This window comes from Camelina sativa, chromosome 16 (assembly GCF_030686135.1).
Source record: "Camelina sativa cultivar CO46 ecotype springtype chromosome 16, ASM3068613v1".
Classification (NCBI taxonomy): domain Eukaryota; kingdom Viridiplantae; phylum Streptophyta; class Magnoliopsida; order Brassicales; family Brassicaceae; genus Camelina; species Camelina sativa.
In genome coordinates, this window is record NC_141895.1 from 19,475,963 (window position 1) to 19,501,246 (window position 25,284).

The window sequence follows — 25,284 nt, forward strand, 5'->3', positions numbered from 1 at the left end:
AATTATTATGGTTTAGGCATTAAGCACATATGTGTGGCGTCGCTATTGGAGGCGCAACTTGGTTTTAACTTAGGCATGTGCCAAACATAAGGCCAACATTTCAAGACCCCTTTTGAAAAGGAACGTTATCAAAAAAAGTTATAAAACCACTCAGAAACATGTGTTAAACGATATCAAACCTAAAAGTCCTTAGTCTAAATTTGTCTAATTGCCGTCAAGAAGGAAAAAAAAAAATTGTATAATTAAAACAAAATCCTTAAAATGGAGAACCAACTTGTATCTAACAGAAGTACATTGTTTTAGTTATGATAAGAAGAATAATATATCCATTTCCATTGTGTGTATTCGGTTTTACATTCCAAATTTTGGGGTTTTAGGGGGTGTATTCAAACCATGATTTTGGAGAATTTGATAGAATTTAGGAAATTTAGAATTTTGATAGATTTTAGGGAAGTTCATATGATTTTCTGTAAAATTCTTTCAAATCCCACCTAAAACCATGAGATTTGAATTTCTGTATTTTTAACTAAATAAATCCTCCAGAATCCTAAAAATTATTAAAATCCTAATCCACAAAACTGTTTTGAATAACAGTGGATTTTAAAGTAGATTTTTAAATCATCAGTTCAATAACAATGGATTTTAAAGTAGATTTTTCAATATCAGTTCAATAACATTGGTTTTAAATAGATTTTTTTTAAAATTCATGATTGAATAACCTAGAATTTGTAAATTTCACACAAATCACTTAAAATGTCAAGTTGAATACACCCCCATTATTTGGTTTTGTGAAAAGTATGTATTAATTAAAATCAGGTTCGGGTTTCTATCATTTTGGTTTGGTTTGGAGTACTAAAGAGTTACCGAATTGAAACTAGAATTTTAGTTCTGCTCGGTTCTATGTCGTTAGGTTAATACTGATTTAATTCAGTTGGGGTGTGATATAAGATTAGAATCACTCCAACTTAAGATCACACAAGGATCCAGAGATTCCAAGCTTATCTTGCGGAAGGTGGAATTCACGAGCTGGCTCTGAAGCACTCTCTCGTGAATCAAGGGGTGCTACGATGGATAGATGGGTGATTGACTCACTCAATCAGTGGGATAATCAACTCGCTCGATCAATGAACGAATGAAGGATGTTGAATCATTCAACAAACTTAATCCGCAGGATTCTGAACCACTTAGTGAATCACTCACAAAAAACTAAAGAACAAAGCAATACAAAGACTCAAACTTTGTAAAGAAGAAAACGTTTCTATTACTTTAAAATGATCAAGGGTGATTTACAATGAACAAACTAAAGAGCATATATAGGCTCAACTACACGTTCTAGTGTTCTAAAACAAGAAAGGAATCGCAACAATTTATGAAAATATGATCATTGAACCATTAAGTGTAGAATCAGTCCAAATAAGGCAAGAAGATGTGCCTTTTATCTCGTTAACTTGGGGAGGAAGTGTTGACGTCTTGGAAGCTTCTTAGGCACTTGTAGAAACTCGAATATGCACAAAAATAAAATAGGAAGTAGTCGTTGTGCATTGATGACAATCGAGTCCGAAATAGGCAAGTAATAATAGAATTGAATCCGCCTGATCCAATGGCTATTATTGCGTGTGAATATCCTCCAAATATTCTCTAGTAGTTGTAGAGACTCTTCTGGTTTCCATATGTAGATTTGGGGCACATCCAAGTGAAGGCAAATGGAAGTTTCCATATCTGGCTCCAAGTAAATCAACAGACATGATTCAAAGGGTGGTTTGGACTTGGGTCTTCTCTTGGGTTGTTCTCCATCGGCTGGGGACTTGTGGTGAATCAAATAGGTGTGTGGGCTTCCTCCAGGGCTGGTCCAAGTGTCAAAAGTCCGAAACTCTTCATAGCTTGCAATGATGTCTGATTCATCCGCGAGTAGTTCAACATGTCTGTCAGCGAGTAGTTCAACATGTTTGTTAGCGAGTAGTTCAGCAGGTCTAGCGAGTATTCCAACAAGTACTTTAGCTATGACTTCTTGTGTCATCTTTGAATCAGATGAATGGTAAGTGGTTCCTTGATGACTTGGTGTTGTCTCATTAAAAACCTTTCTAGGTAAACCTAGTGGGAAAAACCCTAGTCAAGGGAAAAAGAGTGCAACAGTCATATCCCAACAATGAGGTGATTTGACATGATGATGCTTGATTCCTCTTGAACCATTGGACTTCTTAGGGTTAATTTGATGATGAATAATTAACCTTTCTCTTTGTGCTTGATCATAACTCCATTTGGGAAAAGATTCTCCAAGATGCTCTTCGTGGACCGGTTTGGTGTGTGGACCGGTTGGTTCGCCATGCTTCCGGTTTGGTTAGTTCTGATGTTCGCATCAGGGTGGCTGGTGAGTTAGATATATTCTGATTAATATATTTTATTTTTCTAGTAAGATAATATTAATCTTTGATGTACTTGATTATTGGGTTTGGTTTGGTTTGGTCGTACTAGATTAAGTTTCGGTACAAAATAACTCTACATTTAAATTTAAAATTTTAAATAGGATAGGATTATTTAGATGTTGACTAATTTAATTTTAGGTTTCTTTCGTGCTTTTTATGGCCATCCCTAGAGTAACGGTCTTGCAGAGAAAAAGATATATTATATGTGTCTTGATCATTGTGTAGTAATATTCAATCCACTTTGATCAATTGATACAGCAGCACTGAAGACTGAAGAAGAGAGGCCATCGCCAACAGTCACCACCACTCATATTTAAAATAAGTTTGACTTGTCAAACAAAACATGTTCGCGACATTTACTTATTTAGAGATTTTGAGATACTCTTTTTCTTTCTTTTCAAATATCTTAGTCAACATACCAACATTATAGAACACTAGAGTCAATTAAGAGATTTATTTCGGAATATGAAATGAAAACGGATCTAATTTTAGCTTTGGGTTGATCGATGTGGTGATTATGTGACTAACACAAGATTATCATAATGTCACTATTAAGTACAAGTATAAAAAGAAAAAGCATTTGACTGGATAACCTTAATATTGGCTACGTTTTTTAAAAAAGTTAAAAGAAATGGAAAAAAAAAAGAGAGGTGAAAAGCTGAATTCAATTACTCAAATTCATTTTCGCTATTTCTTATCACTAATTTTTGTTCACACGTTTTAAGTTTGGGTCACTCTAAAAATTTAGTATTGGTTCAGACTTCAGAGTAGTTTCTCGTAAACCGGGTGGGTTAAAATGACAAACCAAAAACCGACATGTTCACAAAAAGTAACCAGGTGGAGAACACTGACCTCAAACTATTTAGAAAGATAATTATAGGTTAACTAGATTAAGGATTTTACGTAGATGAACTTCAAAATTGTGTACAGAAACGAATTCACTAACAAAGCAATATTTTTTTTTTTGTTGAAATGTTAAATGTATAAATCAATTTAAAAAGTTGTGTACATGGAGAGGGACCTTACATGGGCTTCTTAAGCATAGAAGATGTCAACTTTATTAAACCTTTGTAGTTGTAGAAAAGCTAGGAGTGGATTTTGTGAATATCATTGATCAAAAAAAAAATGTGAGTGGGGAAAAATCGGGTTAGTTGGTTTAAGCAAACGAAAAAACAGATAAAATTTATTAATCACTATGTTTTATAGAAGAAAAAAAATACAATGTAAATGTTTAATATTTTTTCTTGTCCTACAAAACGCCCCCGCAGATTACGGCTAAATTAAAGAGCAACCAAGCACGTGGATTTTGATTACATAACTTGGTATGTTTAACGTCTTTATTAATACAATCGGGGTATTTTGTTTCTTACTTCCTAAACTGCAATATTCAGGATAATGCATCCTTTAATTTTTTTTCTAGTCAATCGTAGGCCATTAACAAAACCTACTTATAGAAAACGACATCCATTTATCTTAATAAACCCATTTTAAAAAGTTATAATTTTTGCATCACAGTGAATAAAATAATAACCAATTTATATTTTTTTTTTGTTTGATAGAAATTTATAGAATTATACAGAAAATTATGGTAACTTAATGGTTATCTCGTGGTTAGTCAAGACTCAAGTCCATACGTTTATTTATATGACGACAACTTTAATAGCTGCAGGATATACCTCATGACTATAATTTATAAAATTGTCTGAATTACTACTATCCTAAATTTCTTGAATATTACAAAAATGGAAGAACATGAGACGATAGTAAAATGTGAAGTAAAATTCACAAACCAAAAATGGCCACTGACGATGGAGGTGGTATTCTACAGGAAGATGTGGACTAATGTTTTAATCTTGTTTGGCCAAAAACGAAATGTAGCAACAAATTAACCTAATTTCCCTTTTCATGGTCATAATATATATGGTAGCATGCTAGCTAGTGAGTGATATAGAATGATGTGAACGTTGGTCCATGACTATATCCGTTTGGCCATTGAAAATACATTTTAACTATGTTTGGGAAGATCGACCAAGTTCAAAGATATCAGAATTTTGCTTTTGCCATAACTATAATATAATGTACCATAATTTTTGAAAATGAAAAAAAAATGTACCGTATAAGATGAAAAGAACTAAGACGATAAATAACATCATCGGGCCATCGGCAAAGAGACATTTCAGAGAAAATAATAGAGGAACAAATATTTAAAATGGGTAACTGGGAAAGAAACCAATTGGGGAGATTTGGTATCAAATAATAATAAGTAATTAATCAAAAGAGTCGTAAGCAATTTACATGATTATGACTTAAGCACATGAAGCCGACTTTAAAATTTGATGCATCTCACATGGTCATCACAATGGTGATAATGATGATAACGTCACCCACGTTTCCAAAAGTAAATTTTGTTTATCTTTAGCTAATTAAAGTTATACTATAATTTAGGCTGATAAACTGGTAAGAATCTGAGACTTCATAAACTATTTATTAGACTAAAGAAAGAAAACTATTTCTATAGTTCTTGGTTATACACACTTATATATCGAAGTCAATATGTAGCCTTATTTGGTTGATGTTATTCTTGATAGTTCAATAATCTTTATACATTAAGAAACGTGTATACATTACACATGCGCTCAGTCCATATACGTACTAAAAGATTGAGTACAGTTTGGATTACGTAGTTCATTACTATCCACGTAAAAGGTGACGGAACCGTCATTGCATGATTGCAATGTGATGTTTTGTTTTTCCTGTTCGGATTAATTATTCGTTGTAACGTCTTATTCTAATCAAAATCTCTTAATTAATTAGGATGCGTAATACGCTTTGCTTTATTTCCTAACTTTCATTTTTTTGTAAGATGTCATTTTATTTTCCCAAAAGGCTATGCCTCATTAGCATAATAGTTACTTGGGATGGCGACGCATATATTAATAAAATCTAAATCGTTTTTAAGAAAAATTTGGTTAAATTCACTATTCACATATAAACTGTTAGGAAAAGGACAACAGAAGAAGTCAGTGTCTCGTCAGAGAATCCTTACAGCTTCTCGATCGGTGAGTTGATAGCAGGGTTCTTAGTGTATTTAGGCAAAAAAATAAATAAAAGAAAAAAAAAAAAAGCTAAGATCTTCTCTAATATAGTATATTCGGATGTGGGTTAAGAGGCGTTATGTGTCAGCTAGCTGTTGGGTTAAGAGAAAATACAAAATGAAAAAAAAAATTGGGGATAATTGATTTTATTTTTTTCGTCTCTCTCTCTTTCTCTCGCGTCTGTATCTCCGAAACGAGAGAAAAAAAATTAGAATCAGAAGATTGAAGCTTTGGAATCGCAGCACCAATTGCTTTAGAGGAAGGGTTTGGATTCGATTGGAATGGAGAGAACGCTATTAGTGGCGAAGGCGATTTGGTTCTGCAATCGGGAAAGAAAGAAATCGAGATTGAGTTGGAGATCCTAGTGGTTCGTATTGTGTAGTCGAATAAATTGGATGAGATTGAAGCAATTGGAATAACATGGTACGTTTCTTAGATTTAGTACAATTGTTTTATGATTTGGGTTCTTAGATTTTGGATCGCAAATTAGGGTTATGTGATGGGTGTTGGAAAATTAGGGATTTGGGTGTCAATGTTATCCGGTATGATCCATTTTTTTGATATTGGTATCGACGAATCCTTAATCTCAGTATATGTTTGGTTAGCAGTATAAGAGCAAGATTATTGGTAGGTTGAGACTTTACAAAACAAGTGTAAAGACTTGAGACTATACCAAACAAATGTTGCTTTGTTGTCTTGGTTTTGTATAAAGAGATATTGAGCTCCTGGGGATTGGTTTTGCTAATGGTGATTGTTTGTTTCTTGCAGACAAGGATCAGAACAATTTGGAGAAGAAGGTGGTTACTCTTATAGTCCAAGCCGCTGTGAAAGAGAGGACGCAGTCTCTTCACAGATTTACTTAACATTTCCAGCTGAAAGCTCCTTCACTCATGAAGACGTCTCAACTTATATTCAGGTAAATCATATTTATATGTGTGTTGTGATGATATCGGGTTATGGATGTGAGGAATGCTCTATATGTTTAATGTACAGTTAGATTTGGGGGTCATGTTTCTTGTTTGTTTTGATAGTCATGGTTCTTGTTTGTTTAGTTTAGCATGTGATGTTTGTTTTCCAATCTAACTGTTTTCTAATTTTTTAGTCATTCTTTAACAGCAAAACGAGTGGTAGATCATGAGTATAGAGTCCTTGTGTCTGTTCGGCCATCAATGAAGGTAATTTATTATCCTTCTCTTTCTTAATTTACTTGATGTTAGTTTAGGTATAAGTCGAGTGAGTGATTGATGTCATTGCTTTCGGATGGTGGTTGTGGTTGTGATTAATACGCTTTTGTCATTGATGTCATTGCTTTATTACTTGCTGCTTTGTGTTAGGTAAACACTTGATGCTTTGTTAACTATGTTTGTGTACTTGATGCTTTGTGTTAGGTAAACACATAATTTGAAAATTTAAACCATTTACCAACATCTTTAACACACAATTTCTTTCTTATAAACCATTTACCAATCTCTTTAACACACAAAAGTAAAATACGCAAGTTCTTTCTTATAAACCCATTAGCAATCTCTTTAATCCCTTTTAACACACACAAGTTATTTATCACGATATGGATTCAGATGAGTTTATGAATCCATATCTTCCCTCCTCTAGCTATATGAACCTGTTACACAGCCAACTTGATAACCATAACCTCGAATACACTCCTCTTGATAGTCCATGTTCTGAAACTCTATTTGAACCCCCATCCCTCGAGAAAACCGCAAGTCAAGGCATGCATGGTTACCAACAGATGATATCATGTTGGTCAGCGCTTAGCTCAACACTAGCAATGATCTGATTACTTCCAACGAGCAAAGACGTGGAGCCTTTTGGGGGATGATTGCGGATTACTTTGCATCTTGTCCGAATGTTGTTGGTCGGCCAAAGAGAGAGGCGAGTCACTGTAAGCAGAGGTGGGGGAGGATAAACGACTTGGTGTGCAAGTTCGTTGGCTGTTACGAGGCTGCCACAAGAGAGAAGTCTAGTGGACAGAATGAAGATGATGTGATGAAGTTAGCACATCATATATATTTCAATGATCATGAAACGAGATTTACCTTGGAGCATGCATGGCGAGACTTAAGATACGATCAAAAATGGTGTGCCTCAACATCTACTAAAGGTAGTGGAGTGAAAAGGGGAAGAGTGAGTGTTGATGGGTCTCAACCGGATGCACATCCGGTTGTTGATGTCGATGAACCATTGCCTCGTTCTCCTGGTGTTAAAGATGCAAAGGGGAAGTCCAAAACAAGCTCAAACACCCAACCAGATGTGGAGGAAGATGGAAAAGATAACTTGGAATCTTTGTTGGACCGTGTGTCTCGGATGTATGAGATGAAGGAGAAGGACTTTGCATTGAAAGAGAAGGAGTACGCTATGAAGAAGGAACATATGAAGCATGTGATGCTTGAAAATCTGATTGCCAAGAAGGATTCACTAACTGAATCAGAAAAAACTCTTAAGGATAAGCTAATTGTTGATATGATGTCATCAGCTTGAATGTTAAAGGATGCAGTGTTTTAACTATGTTTTTGTTTCAGTTTGTTTGTGTTTTTTTGTTTTATCACAGTTTTAACTATGTTTTAACTATGTTTTTGTTTCAGTTGGACCGTGTTTATGTTTGTGTATTTGGATGTATTATTAATCGATTTGTTATGTTACATGGGATTAATCGGTTGGTTATGGTAATTGGTTTGTCATTGTTATGGTAATTGGTTTGTTATGTTATGGTAATTGGTTTTGTTATGTTATGGTAATTGGTTTTGTTATGTTTTGTTATGTTATGGTAATTGGTTTGTCATTCTTATGCAGGTCGACAATAGGCAAGCACACCAAAAGTCACTCTTACCGTGTTTGTACAAGAACACCAAAAGTCAGTACCGTGTTTGTCATTGCCGTGTTTGTACAAGCACATCGTGTTTGTCATTACCGTGTTTGTACAAGCCGTGTTTGTACAAGTATTTTTGTTTTTTTGTACTCTTACCACATGTTTGTCTATCATTTTAGACCACATATTGTATCCAATGTTTGTGTACCACAAAATTATAGTTTTACTTTGACCTTAGAATTTTCTATATAACGTCCAAAGCAAGCACACAAAATATTCACACCAAACAGATTAAAACACTACTCCTTCTCAAAATTTAAAACACCAAAGCACCTTTCCTTTATTTTTAAATTCTCTTCAAATGGCTTCTTCTTCCCACAATGATGTTGATGACATAATTGATGAATGTTTTAATCAAACATGTGATCAAATCAGCAACCAAGTTTGGCAAAATCTTATGGCTCCACCGGTTCAACAACAACGACCACCTAAACCAAGAAAAAAGCGAGTTTACATTGAAAGTAATCGAGAAGTCGATCATGAGCACTTGTGGAATGATTATTTCAGTGAGGATGCAACTTACCCACCCAACATGTTCCGACGCCGTTTTAGAATGAAAAAGCCATTATTTATTCGTATTGTGGATAAACTCGCAAATGAAGTTTCCTTCTTTCAACAAAGAAGAGATGCTACCGGAAGGTTGGGTGTGTCTACATTGCAAAAGTGTACAGCAACAATTCGTATGATGGCATATGGTTCTGCAGCTGATGCGTTTGACGAATACCTCCGTCTTTCTGAAACCATGGCGCTATCATGCTTGGAGAATTTTACAGATTCAATCATAACTTTATTTGGAGATGAGTACTTGAGAAGACCCACACCAGCAGATCTTCAACGACTACTCGACATTGGCGAGTATCGTGGATTTCCCGGCATGATAGGAAGCATCGATTGTATGCATTGGGAGTGGAAGAATTGTCCCACCGCATGAAAAGGTCAATACACCCGCGGATCTGGAAAGCCCACAACCGTTTTAGAGGCGGTGGCTTCGTATGATCTATGGATCTGGCATGCTTTCTTTGGACCACCATGTACATTAAACGATATCAATATTCTTGATCGATCTCTAGTCTTTGATGATATTTTGCTTGGTCGAGCTCCTAAAGTTAAATACAGTGTCAAAGGACATGAGTATAAATTGGCTTACTACTTGATGGATGGTATTTATCCAAAATAGGCTACTTTTATCCAATCTATTCCGCTACCACAAACTCCAAAAGCCTCTTTATTTGCGAGACAACAAGAAGCTGTGCGTAAAGATGTAGAGCGCGCTTTTGGAGTTTTGCAGGCTCGATTTGCCATAGTCAAAAACCCGGCTCTTATTTGGGATAAGGTAAAAATTGGGAAAATAATGAGAGCGTCTATCATACTGCACAATATGATAGTAGAAGAAGAACGAGATGGGTTCACTTTGTTTGATGAAAATAAATTCTCACAATTGTAGTCAAATAGAGCTTCTGAAATTGACTACACGCTTCCAACAACCAGGCCTTCATGTGTCGAAACTATGCTCAAGATTCGAATGGATGTTCGTGATCGAGAAAAACATAAACGCTTGCAAGATGACTTGGTTGAGAATATTTGGGCAAAATTTGGAGCAAATCAGTATTAAAATTTATCATTTTCTCCATTTATGAATTGCACGTAATATGTATTAATGTTTTGTATGTTTAAAAATTAATTAAATGCAATATTTTTTATTTTTATAAATTCTTAAATGTTTACACATTTATACTACTTATATTCTATTTACATTTTTTTTATTTAAAAAAACAATATTTTAAAAAATAAGAAACCCAAAATTAGAACCTACTATTAGAGAATTAAATTTTTCGTAAAAAATCATTCATAATTAATTTAAAATTATTCATAAAATATTTAAACAGTGTTTAACAACCCCAAATTAAGAGACCATTAATAATCTTGTTCTTAGTAGCAATAGTCGAAAGGCCGGGGCAACCATGTTTGTGATTTTTAGAATATATATTATTTCCTTACTTCGAGAATATACTATTCTTAATTCTCTTGAAAAATTTCTATGCTCTCTAAAGGTATATATGTAAAATTAATTTTACAGAATTTAAACAATTTAAATATCATCAATAATATAGTATTGTATACACATCTCTCACAAACATAACTTTCGTTGTGTGTTTAATTGTTGTGTCTTCTTCGATATTCTATTGTGTTTCTAATCGTTTTTGTATTTATCGTAATCGAAGTTTTTTAGATGTAAATTTTCGGTTTTTCTCTATAGTACTTGCTATCAAATCGGTATGAAGCTTAACATTTGAGTTAGTACGTATAACTTTAGTTAGTGTAGTAAAAGTTGGATCGTCAGCTGATATAAAATATTCCAGAAAATGACATTGGACCGTGAAAATGGAATCTTGAAAAAAACCTCGAGGTGATTAAACAAAACATAAAGAGGTTCACCAGACACAGAGTTGGTTAAAGGTCGTTAAAACCGGCTTCGGGCAGCTCTGTTATTGTTTACTTTTAATATTTTCCTCTTATATATTTGCCCTACCATCACGCTTATCAAGTTTTGACAAAAAAATGTGTTTCTATGTAAATCTCCCATAATACTAATGGTTATATGAATAGGAGTATATATTAATACACGCAGACAAACATGCGCAAAGAGTGGTTGTCTGATTTACATCATAGTACCAGACTACTAAGAAAATAAAAGACGATTATAATTAATTAGAAGCATATAAATTAATTATCATATTCGTGGAAAGAATATAATTAAGTTTCTATATCTATAGACTTATATGCAGTTTATATATTTTTGACTTATATGCACATATGTGTAATTGTATATTAAGCACATAAAGACATAAACATGCACGTACATATGTTGACAATTGCTCTTTATGATTGTTGTTGCGCGTCATGACCGTTTGTTTATGTTGCGTTAATTCAGGGACATAATTTTTTTCTAAGCCTCTAATAATTTTCTTTTTATTTTTGCAACCTGAAGCAAATCTTTAACTCAAATTTGATAACGTTACTTCGTCGTTAGAAAAACCTTCAAAATTTATGCATAATATCCAAGACTCTCTTCACGTTAATGATTTAGCTTAAACATACCACACGTTGAAGAATGGCTCACTAGAAAATAAATATTTTTTTAAAAATAATTCCAAATAAAAAATATTGTTTGGTATAATACAGCTATACAGAGCATAGTTCTTTCTTATATACTAGTATGATTTTATGCATTAATTTAACACGTACTGCATGTTTACAAATTGGTGTTACTCTAATCATTTGTAGAAGAAATAATTATTAACAACAAACACTAATAAACACAATTCAAAAAGAAGATGGAATCGTGTCAACTTTGTTCTGCTCATCTATCAATACATGCTTACAACGTTTGCTTGAAACGGCGTCTGTCATCCACATGCGGGGCTATCTCTGTGTTTTCATTTATTTATCTTTTACTTCATCAATATACATCATTTATATATTTTGTTTCTCTTTGTGAAAAAAAAAAACAATATTACCAATTTATTAAAAAATGATTATCTTGAGACATTGGAGAACTAGCAAACGGACCGTCCATGATACTTTGTGGACCATGTTTTGAGCTGAAATTACGGAAACTTGGCCGTCGATTTCTGCCGTTGAACGCTCTTCACCTTATTAAAATTTAATGTTACAGTTATTTTTCTTCCATGAGCAAACCAAAAATGTGACTCAAACTACTACAAGTATAATCTAAGAAACCCTAATAAATACTTCTGCAAACACCTAATAGAGTCCTTAGAAGTTTATAGATACTTCATCAGTCACCAAACACATGTAAAACAATATCTTTTGTCATTAAGTAATTTAATTTTATGTACTTCAGCGACATTTTTTCACATAAACCAGACACGACTTCCATCGATCGTACAGAGTTTTGATGAATTAATAATAAGATGGTTACGCTTCGGAAAGCATTAGATTGAGAGATAAACGAACGACAAACCTATACGTGTCGTGGTACATCGATCTCAAAGCAGACCACTGTGACCCACTTGGATCTCAACTTGAATTTTCTTTGTCTTTATGATATTTTTTTGCTTCTTTTTTTTTTCTTTTTCTTTTGATTATTCAATTTCACACTCAGTCATCAGTAATAAAACTTTCTCCAGCCTCCATAGTCCATATTGACTTTAACCAATAACCATGACTATATTAACATCTACCATAGTCCATACCAAATACAAATGTTAGACTACCTACTTTTTTTTGTTTACAATTTTCCTAAATGGTTTCTTGATAGACGAAATATATTTTCCCAAGGGAAATTTGTGTTTATGTGTGTTTGAAGGCGCCTGAAAAAAATAGAAACCACACGACCCGTCTTGTAGCTCACATGTGTCTTTGCCTCTTCGCTTTTTCATGCCATTAAATATCAAACCCTTCAGCGGTTTTTGGTCCCCAACAATAACAATATATAATTTATTTATTACTATATACTAGTATATTGTTCATAACTTCATTGATATGTACATTTTAATAAACCCAATTTTTTATTTCTGAATATATATATTGAAAGTCCTGAAAATATTAATATTACAATGTTTTCCAATTATACCATTTATTTCTATAATATATATTGTAGTCCGTGTCTTCGCCTTGTTTTAGAAAGAAAAATAAAATAAATTAGGATTTAACATGTGGTACACCATGGGACAATTTTTGTTAAACTAAAACTTTTAAATTTAAATTATAAATATTTGTTGATTTTGTTTAGTGTTTGCGATCGTATAATTGTATTTAGATTATTAATTTTAGGATTAATTTGTAGTACATTGCATGATATTTGTTTTTTACAATTAAAATTTTAAATCTTCTAATATTGATGGTGTTAATAAAATAATAACATGATGAATACAGAATTAATAATATTTTAATTTATATTTGTATCAACTCAAATTCGTTTTGCTATATAACCCGTGATATATCATTTCCATAAAATATTATAGTTTCTGTTTCCAGAGAAGCAAAGAATTTAAAAGACAATAGAAAGTGTCATTAATATATTATAGTTTCTGTTTCCATAAAATATTTGCATAATTAGAGTAATGTTAGTTTTGGAAAATTTTAAAAAATTAATGTTGTAAAAAACCTTTTAAATAAAGTCATAACACAAAATTTATTTCAAAAATGTTAATATAGATTATGAGTGCTAAGCTTAGCTTTAATAGTGGCAAAAACGTAAACTCATACCTCGCTAAGGTTTTTCTATAAATTGAACCACTCGCCTCCTCAGCCTTTTCCATTTCTAAACCAAACAACAGATTCCTCATAATCACCTCCTCTTCTTTCCTCTTTGAGAAAGGAAGAAAGATCAAACCTTCCCCAAGTAATCATTTTGCTTTCTCTATCACACCACACACACACATTCACTAGTTTTATCTTCACAAGAAGAACCATGGCTCTTGTTGTCGCCTTCTTGTTTATGGCTATCCTCGGAGTAATGACGTCATGTGTCAATGGCTACGCCGGAGGAGGTTGGGTCAACGCACACGCTACATTCTACGGTGGTGGTGATGCTTCCGGCACAATGGGTATATTACCTTTAAACCTTCTCTCATGAGGCTTTAGAGCTTTCAAAATTTTGTATTGTGTTGTGTCCCAATTCTCAAAATCTCTTTGGTTGCAGGAGGTGCTTGTGGATACGGAAACCTTTATAGCCAAGGGTATGGAACCAACACCGCGGCGCTAAGCACGGCTCTGTTTAACAACGGTTTAAGTTGTGGTGCTTGCTTCGAGCTAAGATGCCAGAACGATGGAAAATGGTGTCTCCCTGGCTCTATCGTTGTCACAGCTACAAACTTTTGCCCACCTAACAACGCTTTGCCGAACAACGCAGGAGGTTGGTGTAACCCTCCTCAGCAGCATTTTGATCTCTCTCAGCCTGTATTTCAACGTATCGCTCAATACAGAGCTGGCATTGTCCCCGTCGCTTACCGAAGGTATAAAGACCTTTCTTTCAACTGCTCTGTTTTTAGCCTAAAAAACAAGAAACAGAGCTGCTCTGTTTTTACTGTAAACAAGAATCTTACTCTGTTTTGCTTTTTTTTTTTTTTTTGTTGTGGTGTGTTTTAACAGAGTGCCATGCGTGAGAAGAGGAGGAATAAGGTTTACGATAAACGGACACTCTTACTTCAACCTTGTTCTGATTACTAACGTTGGAGGTGCCGGAGATGTTCACTCGGTGATGGTTAAAGGTTCAAGAACAGGGTGGCAAGCTATGTCAAGGAACTGGGGACAGAACTGGCAGAGCAACTCTTACCTAAACGGACAAGCTCTGTCTTTCAAAATTACCACAAGTGACGGTCGAACCATCATCTCCAACAACGCCGCTCCCGCAGGCTGGTCTTTCGGCCAGACCTTCACCGGCGCGCAGTTACGTTAGGAAGTGGTGATATCGTCAAATCTCTCGTCTCATTGATCGTGTGTGGTGTCTATGTCGTAGTAGAAGAAGTAAGCAAAAAAAGCTTTAGAGAGGGACATAATAGTAATTTGGTCCTTTCTTACAGTTAGGGTTACCTAAAAAAGAGAAGTGGTGCTTTGAGTGCTTGATTTTGCACGAGGCCCTTGGTGACGTCTTCTTTGTTGGGACCTTTTCTTTTATCTTTTATCTTTTCTTTTATTATTGGTGAGGTTTTATGTTATACTGATGCAGAGGTGGATTAAGTTACCCACCCGCTAGTAGCAGTAGTAGTCTCTTGTGTCATTTGTAATCCCTTCTCGAAACGAGAGGGAGAGTTTTAGATTGTATTAATCTGGTTAAAAGTCATGTATGTTGTAAATTTTTCGATTTTTACAAGTAGGAAAGTATTGGAGATTTGTTATTTACTTTGTGTGCGATAATAAATTATCAATCATATAGAGTCCGGAACATGATTGGCATGTATTTGTTTACTTTTGTTTCACGTCCGGCATGTATTTATAATACACATGAATTGCATTGAGAAATTATCAATTTTGTCAAAACTAAACTATCAAAAGACTTATCTCCGACAAGTAGTATGGTATTGTATTTCCTTGCATGTGAAGAGATTTGGTTATTTGATGACTATATGGTATCTATCTTAACTTAACTATCATATATGGGATCGTCTCAAATGGCACATGTATATAAAAAACAGAGTTGTAAGTTGTAACCGCCTGCTCATTCTTTGCCAAACGTAATAGATTCGTTTATAAGTTATAACTATATACACAGGACATAAATTCATATTTTTGTTATAGACTAGGCAATATTAGCAATTTATTCGTCATCCATCCATCCGTATGTAAATATATAACTGTCGAGTATATTGATGGACATGTATATGTAACTTCATATAACTTCATGTATATATGTCTTTTTCAAAAAGAAAAAAAAAAATTCATGTATATCACTTCACTAGAATATCTTTTTTAACCATCAAAATATACTCTTATTTTTATTTTGAAGAATTTTATTTTGTAGTTAGCAGGTAATTTGTAGACAAAGAAAATTCTTAAAGGAAAGATAAAAAAAAATCCAACTGACTGAGAAATAAAAATCAGCCATAAGAAAGAATAAATCTTTAAATGTTTCATCAGATAATAATAATTATAAAAATTAAATTATGCTGCAAATAGCATGTTGTGACAAAAAGAAAAAAGAAAAGTAGAATGACGTGCACGTAGTAACAGTTCACGAGTGATACAGAATAACCGAAGCCATGTGCTCGGTCTGACAATCCTATTTTGTTCTAACTACCCACATGAGTCCCTCTGTATACGAGTGCCCATCAGTCACATTGCTAACCAACATATGTAACTATCGTCTTTTCCCAATGGACCTTTTAAAAACCCTTACTGCCTTGTTTCGTATTTTTCCAATGGACCTTCTCAAAACCCATTACAATCTATAGCCCATTCACATTGTTAGCAACTGAGCATTCAGTGAGCCTTGGTGATGAGTTGTTTGTTTGGATTATGGTTTAGTTTAGAGATGTAGATGGATCTATATATGGTTTGTTTTTTCCCTCTTCACGATGCTTTGAATTTTCTTCCCATATATAGTATCAACTAGGCCTGCGATTATAACCCGAACCGATTTATCCAAACCGAACCGAACCGAGATTTGGGCAAATCGGTTCGGTTTGTATTAATTGAGAAAACCGAACAGAATGATCTTAATTTCAGTTTGGGTAACCGAAATTTTCGGTTCGGTTCGCCCAAACCAAACAGTTAACCTAGGAAGAAAACTCTAACCTAATGTAGTCTCCAATCTTCTCTGTTTGTATTTTTTCTCTACCATTTATCTTCTCCTCAGCCACCAATCTTCTTCGATCCGTCTTCTTCTCCCTTTTCTCCTCTTTCTTCTTTGGTCGGATCTATTTTTCATCTTCTTCTCCCTTTTCTCCTCCTTTTCTTCTTTGGTCGGATCTCTTTTTCATCTCTTCTTCCTTTTCTCCCCTTCCTTCTTATTGGTCGGATTTCTTCTTCTTCTTCTTAACTTAACCTTCACCTTCTCCTTCTCCATCTCTACCGAATCACGATCAGCCAAAACACATCAATTAAAAACTTTCCTAAGCCATCACGGGAAGAATTAAGCAGCACCGAAGATCAGCTATTACTCTGACTTTGAAATCACGATCTTCGAGCGGCCGTCGAAGAGAGTTAGAGTTAAAAAAGAAACTTACCATACACACCGTTTCATAATTGGCTGGTCAATTATTTTTTGGGCTTCGCCAACTATTTGGTTAAAATAATAAACATTTGGCCCAACTTTTTAATTAAAATAGTAACCGAAAGACTGAATTCTACGAACTGGAATAACCGACACAAAACCAACCCAAACCGTAATCTTATTCGGTTATTTTTAATAGAGTTTTCTAGTTAAACCAAAAAACCGAAAAAACTGAACTCAATTATCCGAACAAACCGAAGTCGCATTATCAACTATCACGGCAAGACCATGGGCATTTGTGAAAGCCACTCTCAATTTCTCATATATAAAATAATAATTAAAATTTTGTCCAATTATAAACAAACACATGGCAAATAAAATTCTCAAACAATTCTCAGAATTTCTCATTTGAGAAACGTTGAGAAACTTATCTAATTCTCTCTCATTTTATTTATTACTTTTTATTATTTAAATCATGAGAATTTTGTTGAGAACACATGCTCTAAAATAGAGAATAAACAAAATTCTGCTTACGCTGTTTAGAGATGTCGTGAGTTACAAGTAAATTAAAATGGTATCATATATATTATAGTATGTGTCCCTGTTGCTTATCAATCCTAGCTTTCCTCTGCATTTGTGAATTGTGACTGCTCAATACAAGACAAGGCGCGTTTTCGGATCCAATGCCTCTTGATTTTTTCCGGAGCTACTTACTTCTCACTTGGCTGCATCAAATTCAATTTGTTCAGAAACAGTCACCATAATAAGACCTGCCAAAAAGTGAGTTTTGAAGCAAATGAATGATGAGCAAACCGTTAATTACCCAAAAAAATAGAGGATCATCAAAGATAGCAACATAAGGTAATGTTTCAGGAGAGGTCCAGTTGTACTTGTTTCCTCCCAACTGAGGCTTATGAGAAGCTTCAAAGATCTGGCTAAAGTAGTAATCCGCAGGACTTCCTAACAGATTCCACTCAGCTAGTTTCTGAAGCTTTTGATCATTTAGGAAACTAGGATTGCCGAATTGTAGGCTTGGATCAGCCGGTATCCCGGGAATGCTGCCGGTTTCTAGTTTTGGAGTTGAGAGTCCTGAGTAATTTCCAAGAGATGAACTTGCGCAACACGTTATGTCCCTGTACATCTGATGAAGGTGCAGAATAGGGTTTTCTTCTTTTATAAGAACATTCATGTTTTCATCAGTAGTACGAACCCATGAGAAATTCTCCATTCCGAAATCTATATCTATTTCAGTCTGCAACTGTATAATCACAATGTAATGGCTTATTTTATACACATACCTAAACATCTTTAATGTCCAAACTTATGATTCTTAACCTGGTTTTTGCATTCTGAGGACATAAGCTGCTGCTGCTGATGTTGCGGTATGCTCGCCTATAAGTCGTCATAAGATGCATAAGTTTTGTAATATAAGACGATAACTCATTCTTATCTAGGAGATGGATTATATACCTTACGAGCACTGATTTGAGCCAGAGATAGTCTTAGTGAATTCTCTAGTTGCTGCAAATCATCTACGTTGTTGATATTGTCTAGATTGGTCCAGCAGCTATTTCAAAAAACCATATAACTCACAAATTAGAATAGCAAAACCATAAGGAACATTTAACAGAAAGTAAATATATAAAAGATCTTGGCACCTTAGTCGTGTGTGTATATCTGATAATTGTGTTCTCAGAAACCTGACTTTTTCGCTTAACACCTTAAAGTTCCAATTAACAGGTACTTCAGCATCATTATAAACATCATACCAGTAGTAGTAGTTTAATACATACCTCAACTGTTGGTGTTCTGTTAAAAGATAACAAAAATGAGTCACATTAGTAGTACCCAACAACACTAAAACAAGAACAAAGAGAGAAAGAGTTCACAAAGAATCTGATATTCTTGATATAATATACACACCTTCTGTCTAGAAACTCTGATATATCTACGTCGTGGTCAAGTTTCATGAACATTTTCTTCAAAGCCTGAGATATTGTGGAAAAAGGTATTAATGTAGGCGATGAGAAGAGAAGAGAGACTAAACAGAGCCAAGAATCACTACTTACTTCAAGGTTTTCCAACTTCCTGTCCAAACGTAGACAAAATGATCTGAGTTTAATGTTCAGTATAATGTTAACGCATAACGAATATATATTCTAGGAATGTGTGGAGTGAAGGGATGTAACCTCTTTGCTCTTTCTTGAGGAGTGAGTTGAGCAAACTTAGCAATGACTTCTCCAATGCTAAAACAAAACCCAAAAAAAAACAGAACATCAAACAAAAGACAAAAACTAAACAAGAACGATGTGAAAACAGCCTTTTTGGTACTAAGAAAAGTAAGATCAGACCTGTTTTTGCCTAGGCACAATGAAGCCTTTCCCGTGGGAGAGAACATGAGAAGCAAAACATCTATGTCACATAAGATCGATAACTCCTTAGCCTTTTTCATAATCCCATGTTTCCTTTTCGCATACGTACATTGACGTGCATTCATGTTCCGTAGTTTCATTATCTTTAGCTTCACTCTACCCATCCTGCATAACTTCGGACCAATCAAGCAATCTTACATTGATTCAGGATTCAAATAAAATAACAACCTTGTTCCTATCGAGAAACCCAAACAAACCCATTTTGGTAGCAAACTGAAATTATAACATCTTCCAAGATTCATACTTTCATCAATAATTGAGTGCTTACCAATTTTAGGAAAACCTAGAAGACAACATAATAAAATTAGCAATTAAAAGAATTAACCTGAAATAGTGAAGATTTGAACTCACCTAATTTGAGATAAAACAAAACTTTCTTTGAATTCGGATGCTGAAACCTAAAAAGGAAAACAAAACTTTCCTTTACGAGGAAGAAAGAAACAGAGAGAGAATAGGACAAAAAAAAAAAAACAGAGCTTTGAGGTGAAGGAGAGAGAGAGAAGAAATAGGTATTGGTTGGGAGACCAATAAAATCGGGAATTAGGGTTTGAAGCTAGAGACTAGGTAAATTTGGGATTGTCTCGTTAATTTTCTTCTCTTATTTACTTCACAGAACAGCAGAAACAACGAATTACCCGCTTTATGTTTATTGGACCACTCATTTAGGCTAACCACCGAAGTAATCAATCAGTTACCAGTAGCTACTAACCGACGTGTTACGTGTCAATACCATCGGGTTTCAAATCTTAGGAATGTGGCACTTAGATCAGATGGGGTTGTGCCGTAACGGTGAAGCAATCATCTTGCGGTCGTAGAAGCGCACGGTCTACACGTGTTGATTAGTTTAGACAATGTTTTTGTATATATCAGAATATGTAATGTCGGTTATGTAATCTCCGTTATTTACTATCTTGGTTTACCATTGAGACTTGGTTTGGGTGATACTATTTTAGTTGTAATCTTTCCTGATTAATATTTTAATGAAGCATTTTATAAGATAAGAAAAGTTTGTTACATCTGAAATGGTATCAGAGTTTTTCTTCAATCACGCTTCATTCATTTTCTTCCGCAAACTCTTTATTTCTTTGTTTTCCGATTGATCCTTTCAGATCTTTCGCGTTTCTCATTCTCTTTTTCATTTTCTTCAATTTGATAGCTCAATCTCTTGATTCGGTTACAATTTTCTTTTCTCCGATCGCGTTTCACTCTGATCATGTTTTCTAGCTCCGATTCTATTTTCCGATGACGAATCCAGCTGCTACGAGTTCAAATCCATACGAGAATCAACTTTTTCTTCACGCTGCTGACAATTCCGGTGTGAATCTCGTTCTCGACAAGCTAACTGGAGAATCCAACTATCATACTTGGCATCGCTCGATCGTCAAAGCTCTTAATGCGAAAAACAAGCTTGGATTTGTTAATGGAACCATCGTTAAGCCAAATTCAACAAGTCCAGACTATGGATCTTGGACTCGCTGCAATGACATGATATGTACCTGGATTACGAACTCAGTCTCGAAGGAAATAGGATCTGGAACAATTTATTTTGATGATGTACATCTCTTATGGTTGAATCTAGAAGGGAGATTTAAGCAGAGTAATCTATCTAAAATCTATAGTGTTCAAGATCAAATCGATCGTTTACATCAAGGATCTTTAGATCTCAGTGCTTATTATACTAAACTTACCACTCTATGGGAAGAATTGAAGAATTTCGAAGAATTACCTACCTGTAGTTGTGGCGGATGCACTTGTGGATGTAATGATTGCTGGATTCAGTTATACGAGAGGCGTAATATTGTCAGGTTCTTGATGCGTTTGAATGAGTCTTTTACTCAAGCTCGTCGTCAAATACTCATGATGGATCCACTTCCAGAATTCACCAAAATCTTTAACTTCATCTCTCAAGATGAGCAACAGAGGTGTTTGACTTCTGCACTGCCTGTACCAGAGTCCCCTGTGTTTCAAGCTACCGTCAGTTATCAGAAACCAAAAGGATTTCAGCAAGGTAGACCGCGTCCTCTTCGCATTCACTGTGGGTTGCTTGGTCACAGGATAGCACGCTGCTACAAACTCCATGGATATCCTCCTGGATACAAAGTGTCTCCAAACTCTAGTTACACTGCAGACAAATCAAAAGGAAGTCACACACCACACAATGGAGTTCATATGGTGTATTCTCAACCCTCTGAACAAATGATTTATCCTCAGTATGCAGAACAAAGTCCACAGGTTCAGATTCCACAGAATCATGCTATCTCTTATAATGGTATCCCCTACCAATCCTCTGGACAGTCTTCATGTGGAAACTCTACTGGCATATCTGCTACTGGACAAAAATCTGCTGGAACTTCTCCATTGATAAATCATTCTGTTAACATGGTACATTCTGGAAGAACATTAACTCTTGGCAGTAGCTCTCAAGGGTGGGAACAGATAACTCAGCTGGTTACTCAACTGAATAGACAACTTCAAGGTTCTCCGTATCAAGTCATACGTTCAACGCCTGTCTCACAGCATCACGGTTCTATTTCAGCTCAAGGTACGTCACTTGTACCTTCTCACTATATTTCTGCTTTCGAACCAGGCCTTACTTTATCACAAACTATCTGGATTCTTGATACTGGAGCTAGTTGTCATATCTGTTGTGACCTTAGGATGTTCTCTAATGTCTACCGAGTTGATCACACTAATATTACCCTCCCCCAAATAATATCACAATACCCATTCACACTGCTGGAACAGTTAAACTTAGTGATAGTCTTATTCTTCATCCCGTTTTTTTCGTTCCTTCTTTTCATTTTAATCTCATTAGTGTTAGTTCATTAACAAAAACCAACAAAAAATTATCTGTGCATTTTTATCATGATTCTTGTTTCATTCAGGATCATACTCAGGAATGGATGATTGGTGTTTTCGTTATTTTCAACGATCTCTATCTCTTACACCATCAACACCTTCCTGATACAAATCATCATGTTGCATCTATTGCTGTTTCTCCTGAGCTTTGGCATCAACGTATTGGTCATCCATCTAATTCAAGAGTTCAAACTTTGTCTTCCAATTTAAATATTCCTCAGAAGCTTTCAGATTTTCATTGTAAAGTTTGTCATATGTCAAAACAAAAACGATTGTCTTTTGATTCAAATAATAATAAAATTTCTGAGGAACCTTTTTCTTTAATTCACATTGATATTTGGGGACCTTTCCATGTTACATCTACAAAAGGATTTCGTTATTTTCCTACCATTGTTGATGACTGCACACGGTTTACTTGGATTTATTTTCTTTAACTTAAAAGTGATGTTTTGAAAATTTTTCATTCTTTTCTAAAACTAGTTAATACTCAATTTGGTCTTCACGTTAAAAGCATTTGGTCTGACAATGCCCGAGAACTTCAATTTACTGAATTACTCTCAAAACTTGGTATCTTTCATTATCATTCATGTGCATATACTCCTCAACAGAATTCTGTTGTTGAAAGAAAACATCAACATCTTTTAAATGTTGCAAGATCTCTTTATTTTCAGTCCAATATTCCTCTTGCTTACTGGCCAGAATGTGTTTCCACAGCTGCTTGATTGATCAATAGAATCCCAACACCTGTTTTGCATAATAAAACTCCCTTTGAAATCCTACATAAGAAACTTCCTGATCATTATTTTTTGCGAGTGTTTGGTTGTTTGTGTTATGCATCTACACATTCTCATGATAGGACTAAGTTTACTGAAAGAGTAAGAGCATGTGCATTCATTGGTTATGAACCTGGTTTTAAAGGATATAAAATCTTAGACCTTGAATCAAATGTGCTCTCTATCACCCGTAATGTCGTTTTTCAGGAAACAATTTTTCCTTTTATTGATAACACAATTACACCAAGTCTTACTTTCTTTGATGATGTGATGCATTCATTTCCTGAAAATCAAACACATTCATACATATATGATGATTTCATTGATAATATGCCTGAAGTTAATCCTGTCACTGAGTCAAACACTGTTCCAGTCCACACACCATCACGATCCTCTACTCCACTAAACACTTCAAACTCAACTCTTGATCAAACTCGGAATGACATGGAAAACACTCTCAGGCCACGTAGAGAAACACGTGCTCCTAGTTATCTTTCACAGTACCATTATTCTAATATCACAACAGAACATTCTTTTCCTTCTTCTTCATCTTCTCATGGTACTGCTCATCCTCTCTCTGCTTCTTTGTCCTAAGATAAACTCTCTCATGAGTATCGTCTGTTCTGCTTTGCCATTATTGCTGAAAAAGAACCGAATACTTTCAAAGAGGCAGTGCTGTTGCAACATTGGCTTGATGCGATGAACATGGAGTTGGATGCTCTTGTGAGTACATCAACCTGGGTGATTTGTTCTTTACCTGATGGCAAACATGCCATTTGCTGTAAATGGGTATATAAAATCAAGTATAAATCCGATGGCACCATTGAACGCTACAAAGCAAGGTTGGTCGCCAAGGGCTATACACAACAAGAAGGTGTTGACTATCTTGATACTTTTAGTCCTGTGGCTAAGCTCACTACTGTCAGAATAGTCTTGGCCTTAGCTGCCATTCACAATTGGAGAATTAATCAAATGGATGTCACAAATGCCTTTCTCCATGGTGATTTGGAGGAAGAAATCTATATGACCTTGCCAAAGGGATATACTCCACGAAAGGGGGAGACTTTGCTGGAGAGACTAGTTTGTCGACTTGTCAAGTCTCTGTATGGTTTAAAACAGGCTTCTCGTTAATGGTTCCACAAATTCTCTGGTGTTCTCCTACAAAATGGTTTCACTCAGTCGATTTTTAATCCTACATTGTTTGTGAAATCAACCTCTGATGGTTTCCTTGCTCTTCTTGTTTACATGGATGATATCTTGTTAGTAAGCAACAAAGACTCATCAGTTATGGCTGTGAAATCCTTTCTTGCTCAGGAATTCAAGCTAAAAGACTTAGGACATATGTGTTATTTCTTGGGTTTGGAAGTTGCTCGCTCACAAGAAGGCATTTCTATTTCTCAACGTAAGTATGCTTTGGAGTTACTTGAAGAGTTTGGTTACCTTGGCTGCAAACCCTTTCAAACACCTATGGAACTAAATCTGAAGTTGACCGACGACACAAGAGAGCTGCTTTCTGAACCATCTTACTACAGGAGGTTGATTGGCAAATTGGTGTACTTAACAGTTACTCGACCATATATTTGTTTTGTAGTCAACAAATTGAGTCAGTATGTCCATGCTCCAAGAAAACCTCATCTAGATGCAGCTCAATGCATACTTGGTTACTTGAAGAATGATCCAGGTCAAGGACTACTATATCCTGCTAAATCGACTCTCAATCTTCGTGCCTTTGCTGATGCTGACTGGGGAAACTGTCCTGAGACAAGCAGATCTATTTCTGGCTTCTGTATTTTTCTTGGTGACTCTCTTATTTCCTAAAAGTCAAAGAAACCAGATGTTGTTAGTCGCAGCTCAGCTGAAGCAGAATATCAAAGCATGGCAAATACTACTTATGAATTGCTTTGGATCAATTCTTTGCTTGATGATTTGTAGGTTCCGCTGGTTGACACTATTGTCATGTACTATGACAATCAAGCTGCCTTGCACATTGCACAGAACTCCGTTTTTCATGAACGGACGAAACACATTGAACGAGACTGTCATATGGTACGTGAACGAGTTGCTTCGGATTTCATGAAAGCTCTCAAGATTGGCACACATCATCAGCTAGCTGACCTGCTCACTAAGCCACTGCCTGA

General features: G+C 35.1%; 3 protein-coding genes and 1 long non-coding RNA gene across 8 annotated transcripts; 3 read left to right on the plus strand and 1 right to left on the minus strand.

Annotated features, from left to right (window-relative positions):
- Positions 1-5,660: 5,660 nt before the first annotated feature.
- Positions 5,661-8,592, plus strand: LOC147925730 (uncharacterized). Of its 2 annotated transcripts, none has more exons than XR_015584755.1 (4): positions 5,661-5,941; positions 6,287-6,434; positions 6,621-6,693; positions 8,330-8,592. It is a non-coding gene; the product is annotated as an uncharacterized LOC147925730 (long non-coding RNA). The 2 variants fall into 2 exon arrangements; XR_015584754.1 differs by having other exon boundaries at positions 6,635-6,693.
- A 5,048-nt stretch (positions 8,593-13,640) lies between these two features.
- LOC104750793 (expansin-A1) lies at positions 13,641-15,268 on the plus strand. Its single transcript, XM_010472640.3, has 3 exons — positions 13,641-13,978; positions 14,074-14,386; positions 14,523-15,268. The coding sequence occupies exons 1-3, from the start codon at positions 13,843-13,845 to the stop codon at positions 14,827-14,829; spliced, it is 756 nt and encodes a 251-aa protein (XP_010470942.1). The 5' UTR covers positions 13,641-13,842; the 3' UTR covers positions 14,830-15,268.
- Positions 15,269-17,514: 2,246 nt separating this feature from the next.
- LOC104750794 (agamous-like MADS-box protein AGL30) lies at positions 17,515-20,145 on the minus strand. 4 transcript variants are annotated; one of them, XM_010472644.3, is made up of 11 exons: positions 19,866-20,145; positions 19,434-19,619; positions 19,272-19,328; positions 19,152-19,170; positions 19,006-19,070; positions 18,876-18,891; positions 18,741-18,802; positions 18,553-18,649; positions 18,418-18,474; positions 17,906-18,340; positions 17,515-17,807 (listed from the first exon to the last, which is right to left on the minus strand). In XM_010472644.3, exons 2-11 carry the CDS (start codon positions 19,616-19,618, stop codon positions 17,793-17,795), a joined length of 1,008 nt encoding a protein of 335 aa, XP_010470946.1. In that variant the 5' UTR covers position 19,619; positions 19,866-20,145; the 3' UTR covers positions 17,515-17,792. The 4 variants fall into 4 exon arrangements, with proteins under 4 accessions (XP_010470946.1, XP_010470945.1, XP_010470943.1 ...); XM_010472643.3 differs by having other exon boundaries at positions 17,906-18,334; positions 19,152-19,194; XM_010472641.3 differs by having other exon boundaries at positions 19,152-19,194.
- A 501-nt stretch (positions 20,146-20,646) lies between these two features.
- Positions 20,647-22,479, plus strand: LOC147925731 (uncharacterized). Its single transcript, XM_087492745.1, has 2 exons — positions 20,647-22,056; positions 22,400-22,479. The coding sequence occupies exons 1-2, from the start codon at positions 20,757-20,759 to the stop codon at positions 22,477-22,479; spliced, it is 1,380 nt and encodes a 459-aa protein (XP_087348871.1). The 5' UTR covers positions 20,647-20,756.
- Positions 22,480-25,284: the final 2,805 nt, after the last annotated feature.